General features: G+C 35.7%; 1 protein-coding gene across 1 annotated transcript in view; it reads left to right on the forward strand.

Annotated features, from left to right (window-relative positions):
• Nucleotides 1–25,469, forward strand: part of LRRC7 (leucine rich repeat containing 7) — a 464,523-nt gene that overhangs the window by 138,197 nt on the left and 300,857 nt on the right. The window contains exon 3 of the mRNA XM_028512216.2: nucleotides 11,184–11,386. Coding sequence (XP_028368017.2) covers nucleotides 11,184–11,386 — 203 coding nt within the window. The remainder of the gene's footprint in view (nucleotides 1–11,183; nucleotides 11,387–25,469) is intronic.

The raw sequence follows: 25,469 nt of genomic DNA on the forward strand, positions 1-25,469 counted from the left end.
TCTTGACTGAGGTTCACAACTTGCCTTAAAGCAAAATTCTTTAAGAATCATAACTGTAACCATTTTTTTTGGTTTTTTTGTGGGTATTTTTACAGAATTGGAACTATTTTCTGAATAGAACTTAGGCTACTAGTAATCAAATCTTGAAAGTCTAATTTCTACTGCCTCTACCACTATATACATGTTTGCATATTTAAGTCCATAGATGAAAATTCCAAGAGAAAATGTTTGGAAAGAGGGTGAAAATATTAAAATATTGTTAGTCACCCATGTGATATAATAAGCAGGCATTTTTGAGTAAGCTTGTATATGTCACTAAGTACAAATCTTCTGTCAAGAGATTTTTTTCCAGATTGGTTCTATAATCCCTAGATTAATGTTTTTTAAGTGGTTAGCTAAGATGACAAGAATAATGGCAATGAGAAGGAGGAGAAAGACAAAAGAAAGCAACATTTTTAATAGTCTGGAACAGGTAGAGAAGGCTTTAAAAAGAAGCTGAGCTTCAATAAATGATCTAAACTGAAACCCCATGGACTTTTTTAATAGCACACATTGTGACTCATAGGCAATGACCTAAATAAAGAGTAAAACAGGACATTCTATTTATCATTCTAGGATGTTCCAGTTTCCAGATTTTTGTAATATCAGTTACTATGAGGTTTTAAGACCTGTAAATGAATTATGATATACATCATGGTTTAAAATGATATAATGGGTTTAGTATAGATCGAGAGGATTGGTATGGTTGAAAAATATGGATAAAGGACATGAAGTATTGGGTGTGGTGTAAGCCAGAGCATAGAACTGGAAATGCATGCTTATGGAAGTAATAGGCAAACTAGCTGAAAAATTGAATTGAAGATAGTTTGAATGTCAAGCTAAAAGATCTTGTAGACCAGCCTTCCCTAAAACATGTGATTCAGAATACTAATTCTTTGTTACAATGATAAACTTTAACATTTTCAAATCTTTAGCTTTTAAAAAAGGGTTTAGGAAACACTGGTTTGAACAACAATAAGCATATTTCTTTATCACAAGACCTCTCTGAGCCCTTAATATGCCAATACATACTGCCAGTTTTTTAGAGAAAGATACAACTCAGAAATATGGATTGGGTAATACTGTTCTTGAAAATGTGGACTCAGTGAAGCTTCTAGAACTGGGGAATGGACATATATTTTAGGAAAATAGTCAATACATTTAATGTGTATATCAAGATATAAAATGGACAAAACTCTAATGTTTTCTTTTATAACAATTATGGATTTAATTGTACAATTTTTTTATATTAATTTTTCTCACTACCCAATAAATTCATTAGAGCAGGAACTAGAATTCTTCTACTCATGATATTTCCCAAAAATGTAACCCAGTACCTACCTACCACAAAGTAGACATTGACTAACTATGTGTTGAATAAATGATGGTAAAGGAGAGATATCTGGAAATAGTATACTTCCATATGGCTATATTTTTGGCAGTACTACCAAGATATGTTGAGTCTGAACCAGATTGAATGAATGGTAAAGGAAGGAAGAGGAAGATGTAAGATGCTTACTATGGAAGGAAAGAAAGAAGAAGCAGTAAAAGATGACTCCAACATAGAGAATTAATTAAGAGAATTAAAACACAGCTAATTAGAATAAGAAATCAATAAGGAATCATGGTATCTAGTACAAAGTAGGAGCTTTTTAAATTTTCCCAAGTTCTGCTTTAGGCTAGTTGAGTTGTATTTAAAAATAGGTAGCTTGTTAAGCAGAAACTGAATTAGGGATAATGGTTTATATTAGGAATCATTCATAGAAAGAGACTTTTGAAGTCCATAGATAAAAATTCTAGGAAGACTGTGTATAGAGAGACAGAAGCATTGCTGTTCTTAGAAGAAGTAACTTGTCTAATGGCATAACTTAGAAATATTTGATAAGCTTCTTCTTGGCACCAGGTACCATGCTTTCCTTCCTGATTTCTTTTTTCTTTTAATTTTATTGTATTTTTTCCATTACCATTTATCCATCTTATATCCTTCCCCCCCACACAATCATCACAATGTTATCTATGTTCATGAGTCCTTTTTCTTTTTTTCTTGATCCCACCACCCCCTAACACTTATACCCTCAGCTGTCATCTTGCTCTCTATCTATGAGTCTGTCTCTATTTTGCTCATTAGCTCAGTTTGTTAGTTAGATTCCATATATAAGGGAAATTATATGGTATTTTTCTTTCTTGCACTGGCTTATTTCACTTAGCCTAATGTTCTCTAGGTCCATCCGTGCTGTCACAAAGGCTAAAATTTTCTTTATTTTTTACATCAAACAAAAAGTTTTTGTACAGCAAAGGAAACCATCACAAAATAAAAAGACAACCCATGGAATGGGAAAATATATTCACCTATATATGTGGTAAGGAGTTAATACCCAAAATTTATGAATAACATACAAAACTCAACACCAAAAAACAAACAACCCAATTAAAAATGAGCAAAGGACCTGAATAGACACATCCAAAGAGGACATACAGATGGCCAATAGACATGTGAAAAGGTGCCCAAGTCACTAATCATCAGAGAAATGTAAATTATAACCACAGTGAGATATCACCTCATACCTGTCAGAATGGCTATCATCAATAAATCAAAAAACAAGTGCTGGCAAGGATGAGGAGAAAGAGGAATGCTTTTGCACTGTTGGTAGAAATGCAGACTGGTGCAGCCATGGTGGAAAGCAGAATGGAGATACCTCAAAAAGTTAAAAATGAGTCTGCCCTTTGACCCAGCAATCCCACTTCTGAGAATACATCCAAAGAAACTCAAAACACTAATGTGAGAGAACATAAGCACCCCTACGTCTATTGCAGCATTATTTATAATCGCCAAAATATGGAAACAGCCCAAGTGTCCATCAGTAGATGAGTGGATAAAACAACTATGGGACATTTACACAATGGAATACCACTCATCCATAAAAAAGAAAGACTTCTTGTTTCCACAGCAGCACTAAAGAAAAAAAATGGATGTGTCCTAATGATTATTCATTGATCTTTATAAAATAAAAACTGGTGTCCATGTACTGATAGCAAATCAAATCATGTAAAATAATTATAGGTTTTCAGATACTGTTATGATAAAAAGAAAACAAACCCATGAAATATGAATATTTTTAATTACAATAATTTTAACAGTCAAAATATAAACAAAGCTCAAATGCTCCACTTGGAGTTCTAGAATCAACATGCATGTTGTCTTGATAAGGGGGTTTCAGGGACCTACTTGAGATTGGGTAATAGTTTTAAAGATGTTTCTTGAAGTAGGACATGGAGAGAAATTGGCAGTTTTCCATATCCCTGTGGCACATTTAGTGAAGCAAAGGGTTTCTCAGTGAATAAATTAGAAACATTTATCATTTGAAAAATTTAAATCTGTGCCAACTCTTGAGGAAAGCCAGAGTATTTGTCACACAAAAAAAAATCTTGGAAAGATTGAACTTTCCTTTATCTCCTTATCTTTCAATGTATGTAATATTGTGCAAGGATAACATGAGTAGACATAGGTATAAAACCCTAAGGGAGGCAAAGGTATTGAAAGTCTGGTATTTTGATATCTGTATTCTTACACCTTGAGTCAACTACTACAGGCATAATTCTCAAATGGTTGACGTTCTTTTTGGTATAAATTATCAGTAGAGAAGGATTTGAAGAATGTAGGCAGATGAGTCTTCCTTTTTCTTCAGCTAGGTCAGGCCATGTTAGCAAGCCCTGCTGTTTAAATGCATTTGATTCTGGAAGAATGTTGAAAGGGAGGCTGTTGACTGTACACTGTGACTATAGGAAAAAAAACCCTTTAGCTATTCAATTTATATTTTTAAAAAAAAATACATGATTCAGAAGAGAAGGGAATCAATGCAGTATTGTGAGTATCCAGGAAAAAAATGTTCTTGTATTTGATTTCAAGGAATTTACTGAAAGGGCCTTAACAGGAAAAGATTAATACTTGTTTTGCCTCTTTAAATCTTTTTGAAAAAGTGAAAACCTAAGAATTCCTCTTTCGGTGCATGCTAGAGATATGTAGTAACACAAGAAATCAGAGAGTTTCTGAGTCAGACTCCAAACACTGGGCATGAAGCTACATGCCTGTGCAGTATACTAGGCAGTGGTCATGTTTCAGAAAAAAATATATAGGTGCTTCTATGTAGCAGGTATGTAATGTATGTGTACTTTCTTGTGTTTTGTGCTCACACAACTTCTGAAAACTTCCTCAATTCTACTATATTACATTTCCAAATTTTTGACGTTCAAAAAAGTCTTTAAAACTGATCACTAGGAAAGAGGACAATGTTATTTCCCTCACTGCCAACCCTTCGTTCTGTTTTGCATTCATGAAGTATTCTATGTGAAAATCACTGTCATGTGTGTGTAAGTGTGTGAGAGAGAGAACTGGTAATAAAGTCATGTCTGTAAATGATCACATGCTAATCTATATACATTGTTATCTATGTAATGTAGGAACTGCTAATGAAAAAAATCAATGTTTCTGGGGTAAAGATGTATGAGATTCGATCTCAGGTCTACTCATTATTCTGTGTGACCTTATGCACATCGATCAGACTTACTAAGGCTTAATTGGTTATGATTAAGATATGAAGAATAATATATGAATGCCTATTTGTATGAAAAATATCCATGGTAATAGGTTATAAATTGTTTTGAATTTTTTTGCCAGGACTCTACAAATAAAAGTTATAATCATCTTAGCTCCCATATTCATTTGCTAATACAGTTTATATTTTTTGAAGTATCAACTCTGGACTGGAAACTAGAAAAGTATTGAAAATATGAATTGTTGAACAGGCTGAACATTGTGCCTATCCTCACAAAGGTTTCAATCTAGTAAAAAAGATCAATATTGAATTAAGCAATTAAAATGTGATCAAAGGGAATTGCAGTGTATGGCTGGAACATATGATCAAGCATCATAACCTGCCTTGATGAATAAGAAAAAGATATTTTCCCTTCTTAATCTAATTTTTTAAAGGCAAGAGAAAGGTGCCTATGCAGAGGCAGCCTTATTGCTGAGGGCCTTAGCATAAGAAAGATCATGTAGTCTTAGGGATATAAGAGAAGCTATGAAGGCAAAAGCACAAAAAGGCATGAGAAGAATGACTGTGGAAGGCAACAGTCAGGCCACAGGTCATTGTCATCCTTTGTAGGCCAGAGTGAAAAATTTGGACTTTGCCTAATGTCAGAGGGGTGTCATTGAAATATTTGTACCAAGAGGGTGACAACATAATATTTGTATTTTTAAAAGTCACTCCAGCTGCACTGTGGAGGAAAAACGATGGAAAGAGAGAAATGGGTATAAATGCAAGAGATAATAGTTTGAGCTAGGTTGCTGAGCAGTTCAAATAGATAAAAATAATCTTGGTTCAAGAAATGTTTAGGCTATCTAACAGTTAGGACTTGGTGACAGGTGTGGGAGGTGAGCAAACTAGAGGAGTCAAGAGCAGTGCCGAAGTTTCTGTGTTGAGAAACCAGGTGAATGGTATTGCCGTTCTCTGAGACTGAGAACACAGGAGGAGGTGGAGGTTCGGGCAGAAGAGTAGTTGCTAACATTGCGAATGCTTCAAACTTGAAGACATAATTTAAGTGTTTCATATGTACTCTGTTATTTAATAAATGACTAAACTGATAGAGTTAAAATAATGTGTCCAGAGTCACACAGCCAGGGAGATAGCTGCATAGTCTTGACCCTCATGATGAGCTCCATACCTTTCAAGAGTATCACTTTAATTTTAAACAGTTACATTTGAGATGCCTGTAAAATATAAAGTGGAAACGATAAGCAAAGTAAATCCAAGTAGAGATAAATTGTTTTTACAAACATTCACTCATCAAAGTTGAATGAAGCGAGAGTTGCAAAAAGTGAATGAGATTGAAAAGGGTGCGAGTGTATGATTAGATGGGAACAGTCCTGGGGGATTGGGTAACTCTAATGCTATAAATCTCAGTCCTTGGTAGAGAAGATAGCACCTTCTCAAAAGACTGAAATGGAGGAAATGAAGTGCAAGGATAAAGGTCAGAAGAATGTGATGTCAGCAGAGCCAACGAAAGGGAGTGTTTCCAAAAGAAAGATATACTTCTCGGCCAAGTACTCCTAAAAGGTCAAGTAACAAGGGATTAAAAGTACGAAAGCAACTAAAGGAAAACGTTCTTTTAAACATGGAAGTTCATCTCCCATCTTCCTTATTTATCTACTCTTACTACCAAGATTCCACTATATTAAAGGCATTTTTAAATATGTATGATCACAAGGACAGAGAAAATAGGAAAGAAGACATCAAGAGGTAAGAAATTTCAACCAATTTTGAGAAGACAGGGAATAAAGATGTAGTTCATATTCATCTACTTACAAAGTACATTATTAGCTACATTATTAGCTGCAAGAATGGATATGAAAATTTATTTATTCCATAGACCTCTTTAGAGTCTTGAAGACAACAGGTACCAGGAAAGAACTGAAGAGACTCAGTACTGAAAACAGGAAAATTGACGGAATTTCTCCATACACAGAACTGCATAGCTATGCCCCAGACAGAAGGGGAGAATATTCTTCGGCTTGCTGCCAGATTACCCTGCAGTGAAACCTATTATGCATACAAAGCCTCCAATTAGCGTTTTAGAGCTTCACTCTTCAGTATTGAAGGACAGCCAGAGATCACCAGATTTTTTTTAAATCCCTATCATGTAAGATAAAAACCTAAGTAAACAAACAGAAAACAGAACTCAAAAATAACACAAGAAGCAGGAGGAAAAGATTTAAAGTACACAGCTTTAAATATCTTCTGAGAGAACATGAACACGTTATGGTCCCCTGAAATACAAACAGGGCTCTATGAAAGAGGAGAGTGCATGTAGAAAGCAACAAATAAGTTTGGAAAGTAAAAATGTGCTATTGGATATAGATAATACAGTCAATGGATTTAGAATATAAAGTGGAGAAAAATCTCTGAGAAAATAAAATAAAAAGGCACAGATATAAAAATACAAGAGAAAAAAATAGTCACAAGAGAGCTCTATGAGGTAGGTCCTACATCCACCTAATTAGGATTGCAGAAAAAGGGAACATGAAAACAATGAAGATCAGGAAATTATAAATTAAATAATAATAGAAAATGTAACATAATTGAAGGGTAAGTGTCTCCAAAGTGAAAAGGCCCATCAAGTACCCAGTACAATGGAATTTTTTTAAAAGCACACTTCAAGACACATTGTCATGAAATTTCAAAAGACTGCAGACAAGATAAAAATTCAAAAATATTCTGGTGGAAGGGAATGTGGGTGTAAAACAGTATTTTGAATAGTAATGGGACTGGTTTTCCTAGCAACAATTTTAAAGACTAGAAATAATAAATTAAAAGTTCCTTCAAATGCAGGGGGAAAATTATTTCTGAACTGGAAGTATACATTCAGCCAAACTTTCAACTGCTCGTGGGTAAAATAAAGCCATGTTCAGACTTTCAGAGTTCTCAAAAAATATACCTACCATAGATGCTTTCTCAGTAAGTTATTAAATGTTATATTTCACCATTAGAATATATATCCCAATAAGTCTAGAAAGCAAAAAGACATACGGTCCAGGAGGTAATGGACATGATAAAGAAATGCAAGATTCATAGAATAATAGTGAAGAGATATTTCAGAAGACAGATAATGTCAGATCTAGAAAAGCAACCAACCCAGACAGGAGCAGAAAGACCCGGTGCTCCTGCAGGATCATCTCAGGGGAGGGGAAATTATTAAAAACCAAATTACATGTGTTTATGCCAAGAGGAAATAGGATATTAAGTTCATGGAAGATACATAGAAAAACCAAGCAAAGAAACAAAAAGATGCATAAGAAATAAAATGTGATTGAATTGCAGTGGTATATATTCATCATAAAATAAATACTATTAATTTAAAAATATATCTATATACATATATACATTAGAAGTATATGAGAATGCATTAGAAAAAAAGATAAACTGCCACATTTTGTACAAGAAACCTGTAATTGAAAAATCAAGACTAGCACCAAGATCAAGTTATTTAGAAATGTGAGGTAGAAAAAAGCTCTAAAAAATTGAAAGTTATTATGTGTAGGGAGCATAGGTCAGGAACTGAAGAGATAGTCCATGAATTAGATACCAAAGTTATCAAAGGATGGAGAGGAAGTTCAAGAGCTGATAAATGAATGGCATGAGGAAGGGCAGAGAGATGTTGAGACCATCATCTCAACCAGGAAATGAGACCATCAAAGGACAGAGGTTTCACAGGATGAGAGAAGAGTAATAGTTTTTTAGAAAGCAAGGAAGATAATTCCACTTTCCAACCCTCAGGTGTTTAAGGTGTTTGAAAGTCATCATGCTCCACTTGTAAAGCCTATAAGTGAACCAAGTTGCAGTTGAGACTACAATGGGGAGGGAGCATTCAATAAGAAGATGAGGCTCACTGAAGTGGTAGATCACACTGTAAGACATAATCTCAGAGTGCAGATGGAGTAGAGGAAAGAGAATTTGGGCCAGAGGAAAACCTTAGCACTTTGTGGAGGTGAGAGATGGGACAGAAGGGATGATCAGAAGAGCCTACATTTTGGGTCAATGAAAGGCAAAATATTATAAATGAATTAAATTCCAAAAGTCTTGGTGGTCAGTGAACACTCGGGCCAAAAGCTTTAGGTACAGACCTGGCTATTCTGTTTTCTCTTGGTTTATAATAAAAATTTTGTGGTAGTGACAACAGATAGGTATCAAAAATAACCATGTTTTTCAGCACTAAAGGGTAAGTGTAAGGTGTTGGGCAGCAAAAAAAAATAAAAAAACATTCCTTACTTACTCATCTGTGGGTCAAGAGAGACAGAGTATATGCCTTTAGTGGGCACCACAGTTGGGTGGTCAGTGTGGCTACTACCGACTCAAATTAAAAACCTGGGAATCTCTTAAGACACATTCCTTTCCCCACAGCCCCCCCTTTCACCTCTCTTTTAATCCACCACCAACACTTTGAATTGTGCTTCTTAAATATCTCCCATTTATCACTCCTCTCCATCCTCACTGCTACTATTCTAGTCTAAGTCATCATCACTTACCTTTACAACTGCAATAACCTCAACAAATATTTACTAGGTGTCTAATAAATGTCAGATATTTACTAGATGCATTTGTTGGTTGCTTAATATATGCTAGATCCCACGTGGAGACATGAAAGGCACCAACCTATAATTAGAATTGCTTCTATATCTCAGCTCTTGTAAATAACACTGCAATAAATATAGGGGTATATATATATTTTTTGTATTAGTGTTTTTTATCTCTTTAGATATATTCCAGGAAGTGGAATTGCTGGATCCCAGGGCAGTTCTATTTCTAGTTTTTGAAGATCTTCACACAGTTTTCCACAGTGGCTGCACCAATTTACAATCCCCTCAACAGTACACAGGGTTTCCTTTTCTTCATTCTCACCAACACTGTTTGCTGATTTATTGATGATAGCCAATCTCACAGGTGTGAGGTGATATCTCATTGTGGTTTTAATTTGCATTCCTCTGATGGTGAGTGACATTAAGCATCTTTTCATATGTCATATGTCTGTTCTGGTCTTCTGCCCCTTTTATAATTGGATTGTTTGTGGTTTGGGGCATTGAGTTGTATGAGTTCTTCATGAACTTTATATATTAACTCCTTATTGGATATATCATTAGTCAGTGTCCTCTCCCATTCAATCAGTTATCTTTTCATTTTGTTGATGGTTTCATTTGCGGTGCAAAAAAATGTTTATTTTGATGGACACTTTGGATTCTTTTAAATTTTGTGGTAATGTTGTCTCAGCATCCAGGAGCACAGAGGGCACCTGTCACCTGGAGATTTATCTTCTGCTCTTAGGGGGACAGAGCAGATGGGTTTTCTTCTTATGAAATAGTTTCTTAAGTAAGTTTAATTCAAAATAATTAACATGCCATTTGGGGATATCTTGGGATTGCCTGTCCTTGGTCCCAACAGAACTCACTTATTATATAGGGAAATAATGAAATTAATTAGGAAACTACATGATTAGTGCTCTGGGAACTCAGAGGGAAACACTAGGTGTTATTCTTCCTGGGGAGACATTCACAGATATAGTGACCTTTTAGTTAGGATGAAAAATTTTTCAAGCAAACTATCAGTAGCTGATGTGGTTGAGGCAAAGGGTCCCAAATATGTTCATTTATTCATTTATGCATTCATGTGTTTATTCACATTTGTTGTTGAATTTCTGCTATATGTCAGGCACCAAGACAAATGCAAAAAGTGAACAAAATGCAGTGTCTACCTTCAAGAGGATTATAGTCTGCCAGAATAATGAATAAAAACCAATAGATTTAATAAAGTGTTGTAGGTGTCATTATACAAGTCTGTCAAAGTTTATGGCATTCATCAATTTAACCTAAAGATATGTCAAGGATGTCACAGGTTTCTATGGTGATTACAAGTTGTTTTTCCCATTAAAATCACAGAATTCATAAAGATAGGCCCTCATTCTGAAGAACATATTCCAACTCTGACCTGTAGCTCCAACAAAATATAAGCTTCGTAAAAACAGAGAATTTGCTCAATTTATCACTATTTCCCAATACCCAGATGGGTTTCTCAAATGGAGTGGCTATTCAATGAATATATGTTGACCAATGGAATAAATTTGTGGGTCAAAAATAGATGTTACAAACCGTAGGGGTGAAACTTGAATAATTTTGCAGAAATTGGAGAAAAATATTTTCTAACAATTTCTGGAGGTTTCTGTTCTGCACTGTTATTTATGTAAAATTAAAACTATATCATAGATCCATGTTTCAAATGAGAGTGTAATTATGGTAATAGCGTTGCACTGAGTCAGGCTATATTCTGCCCAGTTCTGCTGTGTGATAATGGGAAGTTTTTAACCTCTGTAAATCCATTTCTTTCTTTGTTAAACGAGAATAAAACTGTCTCACATATCTTGTAAGGTTGTTTAAGGATTAAATGATGTAATGCATGGGCACGTCCGATATAAACCTTGAAGTATTATGTAATTGTAAAATATATACCAACATTAAATTTCTAAGGTTTAAATGTTACAAAAATGCCCTCCAAAGGCAGTGGATTAAACTACTGTGTTTTTTTCTTCCTGTCTTTCTCTAGTGCAGTGCCTGGAGATGACCACCAAACGGAAAATCATCGGCCGTCTGGTGCCGTGCCGATGTTTCCGGGGTGAAGAAGAAATCATCTCCGTTTTAGATTACTCCCACTGCAGCCTTCAGCAGGTGCCAAAAGAGGTCTTTAACTTTGAACGGACATTAGAGGAGCTTTATCTAGATGCCAATCAAATTGAAGAGCTACCCAAGGTAATTTTTGACAGCCTAAAATATACCCTGTAAATGAGTATTTCATAATTTCCAAAAATTTGCATAATGATAATGCTCACTACAGCCCTCTGTCCTGGTGATTAACAGATCACTCAAATTGGTATAAGTTTCCCCAATAGTCTAATTACCTTTTAATGCCATCTCCTTTGTAGCCTCATGTGATATTTTAAGAAGCAAACTCCATGGAAATCATCATTTTTTAGATTATATCTTGTTATTTTAATTTAAAATGACCTCCACAGATTGGTAGGTTGAGATCGATAGCTCATTAAAAAGAAAAAAAGGAAAAATATGACACTATTTCAAAACTGAAAATTTCATATGTTGTATGTTCAGGTGGCATTGTTTTAAAACCTTAAATTATATGTTCTAAGAAATACTTTTAGCATTCACACATGCAGTTAATACTAATCTGGAAAACATTTCTGGTATTTGGAATCTTTGATTATTACAAATATCACTGAAATTATATGACATACAATTGATAAATACCCTTTAGCAAAAAATTTTAACTAATATCAAAATTTGCACACACAGAACCACTATAACTTGGTGCTTTGCAAAGAAAATGTCTCCTGTGTCTTGTTCCCTATTGTAGAAAATATCAGATGATAAAAGATTAGTTAAAGCAGATGAAGTCCACACAGCAAAGAGGTTCAAAATCTAAACCACTAGACCCTAATAATCACTTAAATAAGTGACTCAGATTAATTAATCAGCGTGGCATTTTCCTGTGAAAGATTTGCACAATGACTGACTAAGAGGGAGAAAATGTCATACAATAGCCAGGAACTAGAAAAAGAATTTTTTATAATAAAACTAAATTCTGTATCAAAATCAAAGTATAGCATGCTGATCAAAACAAATCATAATTCTTTTCATTTAGGGTTATTGATTATGGTGTTTATAAATACTTCAAAGGCAAGAACTATTTAATGTTTACCTCAAAATCCAATGTACTTCTTTTTTGACAGCCAAAGTATTTGGTGTCATGTTAGATCTTTGCTCAGGGGGGTTGGGTCCGGCCTAAAATTGCTTTGGCCAAACAGATTATCATCTGGGTTGCGCATCAAGTAGAGGCTGAACCGAAATTGGCTTTCGTTTCTTCCACCAGACTGTGAGCTACTTGAGGGCAGGAATGACACATTATGTATCTTTGCTTCCCTGAACACACACGTGCACGGCCACTTCCACTCAAGGGTCCCTCTGCTTGTTTGTTGTCACTGCCATGTAAAGCATTGCAGAGTGCAATGCGAGTCATTAGCAGAATTATGTAAGGGGGGTGGGGGGAATAAGCTGTGAAAGGGTAAACAATGTGCCATTTAGCTCTAATTTGGAAAAATAAGTATGGCATTTTTGTAGGGAAGGCCAATCTAGGATTTCCAGATAAAAATAAAGGACACCCAGTGACATTTGAACTTTAAACTAAAAAGCAGACAATTTTAAAATATAGTTATGCTGCAAATATTTCATTGGATATGCTTATGCTAAAAAATAGTTTGCTATTTACCTGAAATGTATATTTAACTGAGCATCCTATATTTTTGTTTGCTAAATCTGGCAACCCTAGGTCCATCTAGTCATTTAAAGTTTTTTCTAGATTCATGTGACAGATTCTGTAAGATAATAGTAAAATCATGATTAATTAATAAGCAATATTTATTTAATATTTTCTACACAGTATTTTAGGCTTTAGGGGAGGGAATGGAAGCAAAATAACACTTTTTGCTCTCAATAATCTGACAACCTAATTACAGAGAAAACAGAAGCATTAGAGGTTAATGCACAGTAATGTGTAATCATAGCCAAAGAGCCAAATACTGTTGCAAAGCTTATGTATAGCAAAAAGTTCTATTCTTGGAGCAGAGGGGAGAGGCCTTGACCAAAAAGTGAAAAGCACAGATGTATGGTTTTCCATAGATATGGAAAGGAAGCAGGGAAGAACAGAGAGCTGTGAAGAGTCTGGCGCTGATGGTGCACATCGGAGAGTTCCCACTATTTGTAGGTAGAGTAAAGAGTGTGGTAGGACCCAGGTTGTGAGAAGCTGTCAGTCGTGCAGCCTTGTTTGACTGGATGCATTAGGCAGAGAATGCCATTGGAGAGTTTTATACATCAAGTCAGTCACTAGAAGCTTAAAGACGCTTACACCGACAGTAAAAGAATGCAAGTGAACAAAAGACATTTTCCCAACATATTAGATGTATACTTTCCCAATGTAGTAGAATTAAAAAAATTCTTAAATTTCATTATTGGTGTGCTTTATATATTTCAAAGACCTTTTACATAATTTCTCAAGGTTTCTATGAGCCCCCAAATTCAATTTTGTTGTTTTCATAAAGTGGCCTTCTAAGTCAGTTTCTTCTAAAGTATCTGCTAGTGAGCTATGATCTAAATTATCTGATACTGGGATGTATCATGATAATGCATTAATACATTTATACATTTTAAGGAAATGGGAAATGAAGAAACAAAAAAATGATATATCAGTAAGGGTTCACTGTATGTATTTCAAGCAACAGAAGACCCAATCCAAGGTAACTTAAACAGGAAATAGGATTGATTGGCTCACATAAGTGGAAGATCCATGAGGACAGGCTCCAGAATGGGTATGTTTTTATTTGCCTTATGTGGGATGAACTTTATTCTGAGGCTGGTTCCTCTCATGGTGGCAGACTGGCTACAGCAGTTCTAGAGTCCGCTTCTATGACACCCTGAAAACTCTCTTTTCCTGAGAAGAACAAGAAAGTGCCTTCCCTAGAATTCCTCAAATAATTTGCCCTTAAGTCTCGTTGGCCTTAATTGTGCACTTGTTCATTGCTGATCCTATATCCCTTTGCTACGGGATCCACTGTGGCAAGAAAGACGGCAGCATTATGATTGCATTACATAATGATGGGCTACCTCTGTGGAGCTGTGATGGTTGGCAACAGTGCTAAGGCAAGGAGTGGAAGGACTGTTGAGGTTACCACAGTGAACATTGCAAACAAAATGTTACAAAAGCATTTCATGAGGGATATTTTCTCTTAAGCCAAAATGATGTATAAAATTTTAATGACTTGTAGGCAAAGTATTAAGCCCTTCAGGGATTAAAATCATTAAAGTTAGATTAAATAACATTTTTTGCCATCTTATTTTATGGTTCTCTTTGTTTTCCTCTGGCATTGTTAATGCAAAATGACGTGCTTTTTACAACTGATAGAAACCCACACAACTTATAATTCAGCACTTTTTGCTTGTTATTTTGAATCTGGAATTTAAAAGTTATGGCCATAACTGGTATATATTATATATCCTATATGCAAAGTAGTACGGGAAGGCAAATGTGAAAAAAAGCAATAAGAGGAAAAACTGCAGAGAAATTTCTTCAAACTGAAGAGCAACTTTTAAAAAGAAAATATGAATAATTCTATAAAAGCCAAAAATGTGATCACAGTTGAAAGACATGAAAAGTAAATTTGGTAGATGAAGTCAATTTAAACATGTGAAAGAGGATTACGCTAAATCTGAAGTACCACACTTTAAAAGGTTTCTCCATTTAAAAGTTTTTTCATCCTATTCCAGAAGTATTTTAGAGATTAAGAACCTGAGCTTGGGGCCCCAAAAATTCTGGAATTAGATCCTAGTACTTCTACTTAGTTGGGAAGGTATTTCATTTTCTGGAAGCCTCACTATCTTCATTAGCAAAACTAGGAAAATAATAGCACCATTCCTGTGGTTAGATAGATGATGGATTAATAGGTAGAATATTGGGTGAGGTAATGCATGTGGAAAACCTGAAATATAAAACTCTTTAATAATTGGCATTCATCATTCTCTTGTCACACTGACCCTCAGTCAAATGAATGTAAGATTCTGTACATCTCCAGATGGTTCTGGAGACTGACTCTCCAACATGAATGTGTTGAGTCATGACTTCATCTCTATCTGAAACCTACAAAGACAGCTTTGAGGAAATCAGTCCCCTGCCCACAATGGGCAATAGGTTGTTGACCCTAACCGCCACACCAGCACATTTGTAACAATACCACCACTTCTCCAGATAATTTCTTTGATTCGCAAAATCATAATATTAAGTCATTTTTGGAGAAAATGGAGGTTACCTTGGAGATTATTTTATTTACCCTGTATTATTACTAATAAGCAAATCCAGGCAAGAAATGTCAATTAACTTTCCTTAGCCCACATGGGATGTTATATTCTATCCAAAATTTTTACAGAAGGCTATGTATTGGTTAGGATACAGTAGGTTCTGCTATGGTAACAAGTCAAAATCTCAGTGGAAAACTGAACAGTTTCACTTTAAATCCCATGAGAGTTCACAGGAACCCATAGCTAACAACTAGTTCAACTTCCCACTCAATGCAGAAATAGCTACTTATTATTTATATTGCAATAGTCATCTAACATCTTCACAAACATTTCTATTAAGGAAAGAAATCACCATCTAAAAAAGTAGATCGTTGCATTACTGGCAAGTTCTGGTTGTTAGCAAGTTCTGCAACTGTCGATAATGTTTCTCTAGGTCCATCCATCCACTCATCTGACACTTGGCTAGGTACTGAGGGTCAGTTATACAAAGATTATTAAGGCATTCCTTCTCTGGGCAAGGAACCATGCTGCTGGCATTACTGCCTTGATCCTTGAAATATTTTAAAGGAATTCATATAATTTGCCTTAGAGTTCATTTTTCCAGAACTAGTTTCAAAGTTTCTTTTGACCATTTTCAAGGACATGCTTTCCAAATGCTGTTTCACAATCTTGGTGACTTTCCTCTGGACCCATTCTAGTTTTTAGCTTGGTTTATCAGATTAAATATTATCCCAAGTAGAAGTACCCAACAAAGAATTAAACAAAATGTAATGAATTCTGCATAGAGGTCAGAGTTGGAGATGGATTTAAGAAGTAATCCTCCTAGAGGTGAGAATTAAAATGAGTAGACAAAATAATATCCCTTAGAGAGAAAGGAAGAAGAAAATTGCAGAGAAATAAATGTTAAAATTTATAAAGCAATGATAGTACGAACTTATCCTAGAACTTGCTAGAAGTTACTTGTGTTTTCCCCAGCAGTTGTTGCAACTTTGTGTACAGGGGTAAAATCTTGGAAATTCTATTATGCTCATGATCTAAAAGAGTTTGTGATGAGACAAATGTGGATTTCAACTGATTTTGGTCTAGTTCTATAGAAAAAAAAGATACAGTTCTTACTGTGTAGCACTTTCAAAACTAATTCTGGTTGTTTCCAATCTTTCAAGACATTTTAAATTAAGGTCATGAGCACATCACTTGTAGAGACCTCAGATGAATTGTTTTATATATGAGGAAGGTGAGGTTCTAGCTTCTATTAGAGTGTCGTAAAAGACTCAGAGGGTCAGAACACAAGTGAGATGTGTGGAGGTCATACAGATACTTTAAAATAATTAGCAGGAAAGCCAAACAAACAAATATTAATCAGAATGTTAAGCTATCTGTTCTTCAAACTTGCTCATTTTCTGGAGGCATATTGATAATATCTCCATTTGGGTTTTGGTTTTGTTACTGGAAAGGCCCCAGCTTGCAGTGGGTCTGCCTCAGGTCTGCCTGCAGTGAGTGGGACCTGACTTCATGTAGGAAAGATTTCACATCATGAGTGCAGGTGATTTTGAGAGTACATTTATTAAGGCTGGGATGGTGAAACAAAGGAAGGACAGGGATAGAAGAAGTAACAGGAGAAAGCCTGGGCGGTGCTCTGCTTTGGCTCCTTAGAAAAGGTGCAGGAAAGCAATGAGCCAAGGTGGGGCTGCTGTTAGCTCCCTGGGAAGTGAAGGTCACAGAGACAGCAGTGAGCCAAGGTGGGCTGCTTTTAGCTCACATGAAAGTCGGAGAAAAATGGGGCCCTGGAGACAGGGTCAGGGGTAAACCCAGGTCCAGCTGCCACCTCCCACTGCTGTCCGGGCTGCAAGTCTCCTTGGGACCCTTGGAGTTGAGGAGGAAATAAAATGTTCATGCTGGAGAGGGGGCATGGGTGTGCTCTAGAGGGAGCCCACACTGAGTCTTTGTGTGGGGGCTTATATCTTTTTGTTCCCATGTGGGTGAGAATGCTAGAAGAGAGTTTAACAGAATATTCATCAGCTTTCCAAGTGCAGTTTTTATATGCTAATGTGTCAAAATGATCGCATAGAGAGGTTTGGGAATATTCTTTGGTCTGTTATACTGTTTTACTTTTATCTTGGGTCTGTCTGCGTTTAATGGGGTGTTTGTTATTTGTTCCTCTGATTTCATCTGTCCTTGGGTTTAGCTGGCACAAACGACATTAATTGAGTCTCTGTTCTCTATCTCCCAGACTAGGGAGATTTAAGCTATGTCCTTGGTTAGGGGAGATACATTCTTGCAATTCACCAGCTGGTTGTAAGTTGCTCAGACTGTTTGGCCTTGTTTAATTTTCTTGTGTCAGTTTCCCCATTCCACTTGCCCAGGAATTTTCTTAGCTTCTTACTATCCTGCCTCAGTTTTTCCTCAGCATGACCCAAATCAGTAGACCCCACTCTTCTGGATTACAAAATTCAACAAAGTGTGGGAACTAACATTCTCTTGCTCTTGCTAAATAAATGTTTTAAAAGTTTCATACAAGACTTTTACTATTTTATTGTAAAAACATATTTTAACAGTCAAATGTGGAAAACACTCATAAACACCAAATATGGTACTCCTTCACAAGAAAAGATAGGTAGTAGGGAAAGAAGGGGAGGATCTAGTCAAGGAACATGTATAAAGGACCCATGGACATGGACAACAGGGTGGGGATTGAATGTGGGAGTGGGGGTGGGTAGAGCAGGGGAAAGCAATGGGAGAAAAAGTTGGGACAGCTGTAATAGAACAATAATAGAGTAAAAATAAAATAAAATAATAAAATAAAATGGTAGTAAACCTACATACTTTTTAATGGTGGTTTTATTGACACATTTTCCACATACTATCAAATCTACCCTCACAAAATATACAATTCCTTGGTTTTATTATATTTATAGAATTTTACACTATCACCACTGTCTAATTCTAGAAAATAATAATCCCTGAGAAAACACACTATACCTATTAGCAGTCACTCCATATTTCCTGCTTCTCCTAGCTCCTGGCACTCTTCCCATGAGTTAGCCTATTCTGGACATTTCATATAAGTAGAAACACACAATACAGGGCACTTTGTGACTGGCTGCTTTCACTGAGCATAATGTTTTCAAGGTTCAGCCACATTGTGGCATGTGTCAGTACTTTATTTCTTTTTATTGCCAAATAATATTTCTCTGTGTGGCTATGCTATATACTACTTTTTAAATAATACAATATAACACTTTTTGACATGTTGGAGGAATCACACTACCTAATATCGAACTATAGTATAAGGCCATAGTAATCAAAACAGCATGGTACTACCATCAAAACAGACACATAAATCAATGGAACAGAATAGAGAGCCCAGAAATAAACCTACACCTTTATAGTCAGTCAATTACTATTCAACAAAGGGAGCAAGCCCATAAAATTGGCTAAAGATAGTTATTTCAATAAATGATGTTAGAAAAATTGGACAGATATGTGCAGAAAAATGACACTAGACTACCTCCTTACACTACACAAAAGAATAAATTCAAAATGGATCAGAGACTTTAACATTAGACCTGAAACCATAATAATTGTAGAAGAGAACACAGGCAGCAAATTCTTGGACATTGCTCATGGCAATATTCTATCAGATATATCTCCCCAGGCAAAGGAAACATAAAAAAAATAAACCAGTGAGACTACATCAAACTAAAAAGTTTTGCACAACAAAGGAAATAATCAACAAAATAAAAAGACAACCCACCGAATGGCAGACCATATTTGCCAATATATCTGATAAGGTGTTAATATCCAAAATTTATAAAGAACATATAAAACTAAACACCATAAAAAACAAACAACCCAACTGAAAAATGGGCAAAGGACCTGAATAGACACTTCTCCACAGAGGACATACAGATGGCCAATAGACATATGAAAAGATGCTCAATGTCACTAAACATCAGAGAAACACAAATTAAAACCACAATGAGGTACCATCTCAGACCTGTCAGAATGGCTATCATCAAGAAATCAATAAACAATTGCTGGCAAGGATGTGGAGAAAGGAACACTTCTACACTGTTGTTGGGAATGCAAATTGTTGCAGCCACTGTGAAAGCAGTATGGAGATACTTCAAAAAATCAAAAATGAATCTGCCTTTTGACCCAAAGATCCCACTTTTGGGAATATATGTGAAGGAATCCAACACACTAATTCAAAAGAACATAAGCACCCCTATGTTCATTGTAGCATTGTTTATAATCGTCAAAATATGGAAGCAGCCCAAGTGCCCATCAATAGATAAGTAGATAAAACAACTATGGGACATTTACACAATGGAATACTACTCAACCATAAAACAGAAAAAAAAAGTTTACCTTTTTGACAGTATGGATGGACCTGGAGAATATTATGCTAAGTGAAATAAGCCAATCAGAAACAGACAAATACCATATGATTTCACTCATATGTGGAATCAAATGAACAAGCTGAAATAACAAGGGGAATGGGGACAGACTCATAGATGGAGAGCAGATGACAGCTAGTTGGGGGTCAGGAGGTACATGGGATGGAGAGATTGAACAAAAACAAAAAAGGACTCATGGACATGGACAACAGTGTGATGATTGCTGGGGGCAGGGTGGTATAAGGGGACTAAATGGTAATGGGAAGAAATACAATAAAGATTAAAATTTTAAAAAAGAAATGCAGATGAATTACTATAAAATGTTATTTTTCAGTGTAATTGTTTTCTCAGTACAGCTTTATCAGTTTGGGGCCTTGTAGTCCAGGCATGAACTTGTAGTAAACATGAAATTGAACTCCAGCACCCAGCTCCTTCCAGTATTTTCTTTTTAATTAAGTGATTGTTGAAATTCAATTTTAAAAATATATGTAGTAAAACTGAAAGTAAAATATTAATATTTAATCCAATGCAGAATATTGTTAATAAGCTGAAAGAGGCCAGAGAAGATAGCATTCATGTCTATAGCTGCTTTTCCAGGAAGAAAGCAGACATGGGGAAGCCAAGTGCCAGGCAAGGGCTACCGGAAAGCAGCTGCATGATACTCAGTCCTCATGTCGCCACACATGCAGCACTGTGTTCCTGAAACACTGATCATCCAATGACAGAGTAGTCAGGAATTCATCAAAGAGGGATGTTTCAGACTGGTGAAAATTTTGTCATGGCTTGCCTCTAGTCACTGGACCATGAATAGCAGAAATCCTCATTGACTCTTCAGAAAATAAATGAGCAACAAAAGTACACCTGAATTGTGCCAGCAGCCAGCAGGTAAAATAAACCTCCAAGTTAATGACCAGTAAATGGGCCATGACAAGAGTGTGGGAGCAGTCAGTGCTGAGTCTTTACATAAAAGCCACACAGGCTCCTTGCTCTTGGCCCCCACCCTTTCCTCTGCCAGCATTCCTTCCACAGGGCCTGCTCCTTCATCTCCTTCCGGCACCCGCTCAAAACCACCTTTCCAGAGGAGCTTCCCCCTTTGTGTTACATAAAATAACAACACCCACCACCACTGCTACTTATTCCCCCCAACAAAATTTTATGCTTACTCCTACCTCGAGAGAAGTTTCTAGTTCATTCAGTTCTTAGCCAGTATTAAGATACTACCTACTTTGTCATTGCTATAAAATATCAGCATCAATAGCTCCCTGTGATGGTGTTGATTATATTACAAAGGGTAGGACCTCTGACAGGAGCCAGAGGTGAGGAAGGACAGGAAAAGTTGAGGCATATCTGCATAGGACACAAAAATAAAATTCTTACTTAATGGTGTTCTTTTAATTCTATTTTTAATTTTTGATGCTAATTTTGGGTGCTGAGGTGAGATGGGATCATTTTTGAGGCTCCTCTACAATTTATTACCTAATACAGTACATTCTTTGCATTTTTATTTACTCTCAATCTCTGAGTACTTTCTCCATATAAATTAGAGCTGCCACATAATATTTCTTCAAAAAAAAAGGAACACTTTCTCTGATTCTAGAAGCAGTCAGAAAAAGGTCGTCATGGAACTTATTTTTACATGTATGGAGGTGGAGAAGGGAATAAGTCCTTCTAAATTCTTTTCAAACTTAATGTTTTGTGATTCACTCACTTGAGATATATTTAACAGAACAAATGAGAATAGAAGGAAATGTTCTGACAGTTTAGTGACTCTGGTTACTGGTTATTTTCAGAGAAGTACTACAGAACAATGTAAGGGGTTCTGAGGAAAGCAGACTGGGCTGCCGTTTAATGCAGTCCAGACATTAATTAGTTATGTGACTTCAGACATCTTATTTAACCCCTTTGAACCTTAGCTTCTTCATCTTAGTAGATGCTAACAAATTTGTTCCTGCTTGTCTGCTATGATTGCAGTGAGGATGAAATAATATAAATTATATAAAAGCCCTATAAAGATAGCAAAATGATATATAACTTCTCGGGTTAAGAGAAATAGCTTATTTTGATAAGAAAGGCTATATTTTCAACAAACTTAGACAAAATAACACTATAATCAAAAAAGTTTAACTGCCGAACAAATAGCTATGGATTTATTTATCAGTTTCTTTTTTTTAATTGCAATCCATAAAAACCAACTGATCATTTTAGGTAAAGATGGACATTTATTGGAAATATATCTGAAGCTTATAAAATTAATAGGTTCCTGAAGAACTTTTTGTAGGAAAACGGTAGGAACCAAAGAAGCTCTGGATAGTTGCCCAGAATTCACAGAATGGGACAGTATGGGCCACACTCTGCTGCTCTCATACCCCCATGTAACTGTGATATTTGTTCAAGGTGAAAATGCCAGATGCCTCCCAAAATAATATACAGTGAAGGATTCCCTTAAAGAAAGATCAATGCCTAATGTAAAAAGGGGAAAGGATGCTGAACAGAAAAAAAAAGTGTCCTCCAGTATTTTACATATCCTTTGTCTTCAATTATATTGATTCTTTCTTCTGTCGTTCACTGATCCTGAGGCCATGTTTTTCTTGGACTTTTAAATAAATTTATTTGAAATACATGTCACTCATTTTGTGAGAGATTTCAATATTAATGAGATCAAATGAACCACAGGATTATTTTAAGGTGACAAATTATAAGATGTTAATTTATAATTGTGATTTTAGTTTATTGAAACTTGAATGAGCATTGACTATTTTTTTCTTCTACTCAAAAGGGATCTTTTGAAGTGAAAGAAACTACTTTATCACCATAGTTACTGATTAAACAATTGTTACGATTGAGAAATATGAAAAGATTTGCTCCAGATTAAAGATGGCCTAAATTTACAAATGTGGAACATAAAAGCTGTCACTTGTTCCATAAAATTGCCTCATATTTTTCATCTCACATTAACAGATAATTTCTTAAGTGTTTTTTGTGTAGACACAATTCTCTATAACCTTGGCATTTTATATAAGTAGTCCAATATACACATCTATGGAGGGTTCTCATAAAATCCCTGGTTTAGGTAACAGTGATAAAAATGACCTTCTTCAATTCTATCACTCCCTCAAAGATATTCAGAATGCATTATTCTGTCCTTCGATGCCAAAGGTACAGAATTTATCTGAGTATATAAAACTATGTCCAGAAGAAAACTGTCACATAAGTGATACATAAGTAATCCAAATTTGTCTCTGTTTAATCGTTTGCCTGAAGCATTTTCTCCAAATGTATGCTTTCATTGCAATTATTTTGACATTCGCAGGTGGTTATTTTTTTCAATAAATAAATCATGGACATGGACTCTCTAGAGGCCCAGGGGAAAGTAAGCTGAAGAACAAATTTGTATAAAAACATAGTGTATGTATGGAACAGTTTAGATAATTTTTTCTTACTCAGGTTCCTATTTGTGTTCAAAATGTTTTACTGGTCCACAAGTCTGTAGCATTACCAACTTTTGATTGTGTCAGTGAGAGACGGGGTTTCTGCAGTGCCCAGTTGTCCTCTGAGCTGCTTTGTCTTCCAACTGTGCATTCACTCATCCTACCATTTGTTGCTGACCTTTACCCAAATATCAACTCTCATTAAAATCTAAGTTCACTCTAATTTCAATGAGATTGAAAACTCATTTGCTGACTTCTACTGCCAGTTTTAGGTAAAATGCATCTATTGATCTAGTCACTCATTCAACAAACATTTTTTTGAGTAACATTTATGTGCAAACACCTGTTCTAGGTGCTGGAGATAAATTATTCAGCCTGACCAACAAGTTCATACTCTCACAGAATCTACATTGCTGAAAAAAAAAAGAATGAAGATGATTTTTAAAGGAAAATGTTAGGTAATGGCAAATGTCATGGTGAAAATAAATCTGAGCAATTGCTGGGAGACTACTTTAGGTCGAAAGGACAGTAAATGCTTCTCCAAGGAGTAACTTTTTGTGTTGAGGTTTGGATGACAGGGAGGAGTCAAGCATGCATGTCTGAGAAAAAGCATCCCAGACAGAGGGCACACCATAGGGTAGGAAGGAGTGTAGGGTGTTCAAAGCACAGAAAGAAGGCAGGTGTGTAATGAGTGAGGGAAAGATCAATACAAGATGCAGTAGAGATGGATAATAGTGCAGCTAAACCACATAAGTTCCAGTCACCTAGGGAAGACCTTAATATTTTATTCTAAGCAAGATGAGGAGCCACTGAAACATTTTAAGGGAAAAAAGTGATATGAAATAATTTATATTTTAAGAACATATTTCTGGCTGCAGTGTTGGAATACATTTTGGCAAGTCGAGAGTAGAGGCCAGGAGATTAGAGTCTACAGTAGCTCAGGTGAGAAGCCAGAGGCTTCAACTGAATTTATGAAGTGAAGAAAAAGGGAAGAATTTCAGATCATGCTTTGTAGGCGAGGTTAATGGGATTTGCTAATGGAATGGATTTGGAAGATAGTAAATTGGCACCTGAATAGAGATTTAGAAAGAATTGCTATTGATAGAAGGGGAAAACAGGGAGAGAAAGAGTTGCTATGGTTATTTGGAAGAACCCATGTGTTGTTGTCAGGGAAGCTAGAAAAGAAGGAAGCTATTTTAAGATGAGAGAGTAGTAAACTAAGAGATTGACTTAATGAGACAGGGGGGACCACTGTATTTGCTAGTAGGGAAGTAATTGGCGACTTTGATGAGAGTAGCAATGTGAAAACCCTTTGAAACCAGATTGTAAAAGCAATGTGGATATTCACATCACTTTTAAGAGGTTTTGCTGTGAAAGAAAACAGAGAAATACAAGCTAAAGAGAAGTTGAAGGTTAAGATAAGTTCTTTTTTTATTTGTTTGTATTCTGATCAGTGACATTAAAGCACATTTACACAGAGATAAGAATAAATTAGGAGAAAGGGGGAGAAAATAAATGACGGAAATTGATGGAATTATAGGAGCAAACTCCTAAAGGCAAAATGACATGGGATTCACAGAATGCCTGAAAGGCTACCTTTGAGAGGAGCAGGCACACTTCATCCATTTAATGAGACAGAAAGAAAAGGTGGGTGCCGATGATTATGATTGGTAAAACCTGAAAGATGTGATGAATATTGAGATTTGGTTTAAATGATACAAATCTCAATATGGTAAAGAAATGCTGAAATCAGTGAGCTAAGGGATAGGCAGTGGCAATATTGCAGTGAGCTGAGAGGATGGGTAAATGGAATGCATGAAACAGAGTAATATAATTTACAAAAGGAATTAAGGATCTTAATAATCTTATGAATAAATTAGCTATATTTATAATGTTTCTTTTTGAAGTGGTAGGTAATTGAGAAACAGATGCTAGGGCAGTTCTTCTAAAGTCATATTAGGTTATATGCTTGGACAGTACGTTAGCTGTAGAAAATGAAAAGGTGAAAGCAGGTGAAAGAGTTACTAAGTAAAAAGGAAAAGGCAGGAAATGCAATAGATATGTACATGCTGAGCATCTACTGTGTGCTAGGCACTTCACATGCAATAGTTCCTATGTTCTCGGAACAAATCTGGCAAACAGGTT

This window comes from Phyllostomus discolor, chromosome 5, assembly GCF_004126475.2.
Source record: "Phyllostomus discolor isolate MPI-MPIP mPhyDis1 chromosome 5, mPhyDis1.pri.v3, whole genome shotgun sequence".
In the NCBI taxonomy this organism is placed as follows: domain Eukaryota; kingdom Metazoa; phylum Chordata; class Mammalia; order Chiroptera; family Phyllostomidae; genus Phyllostomus; species Phyllostomus discolor.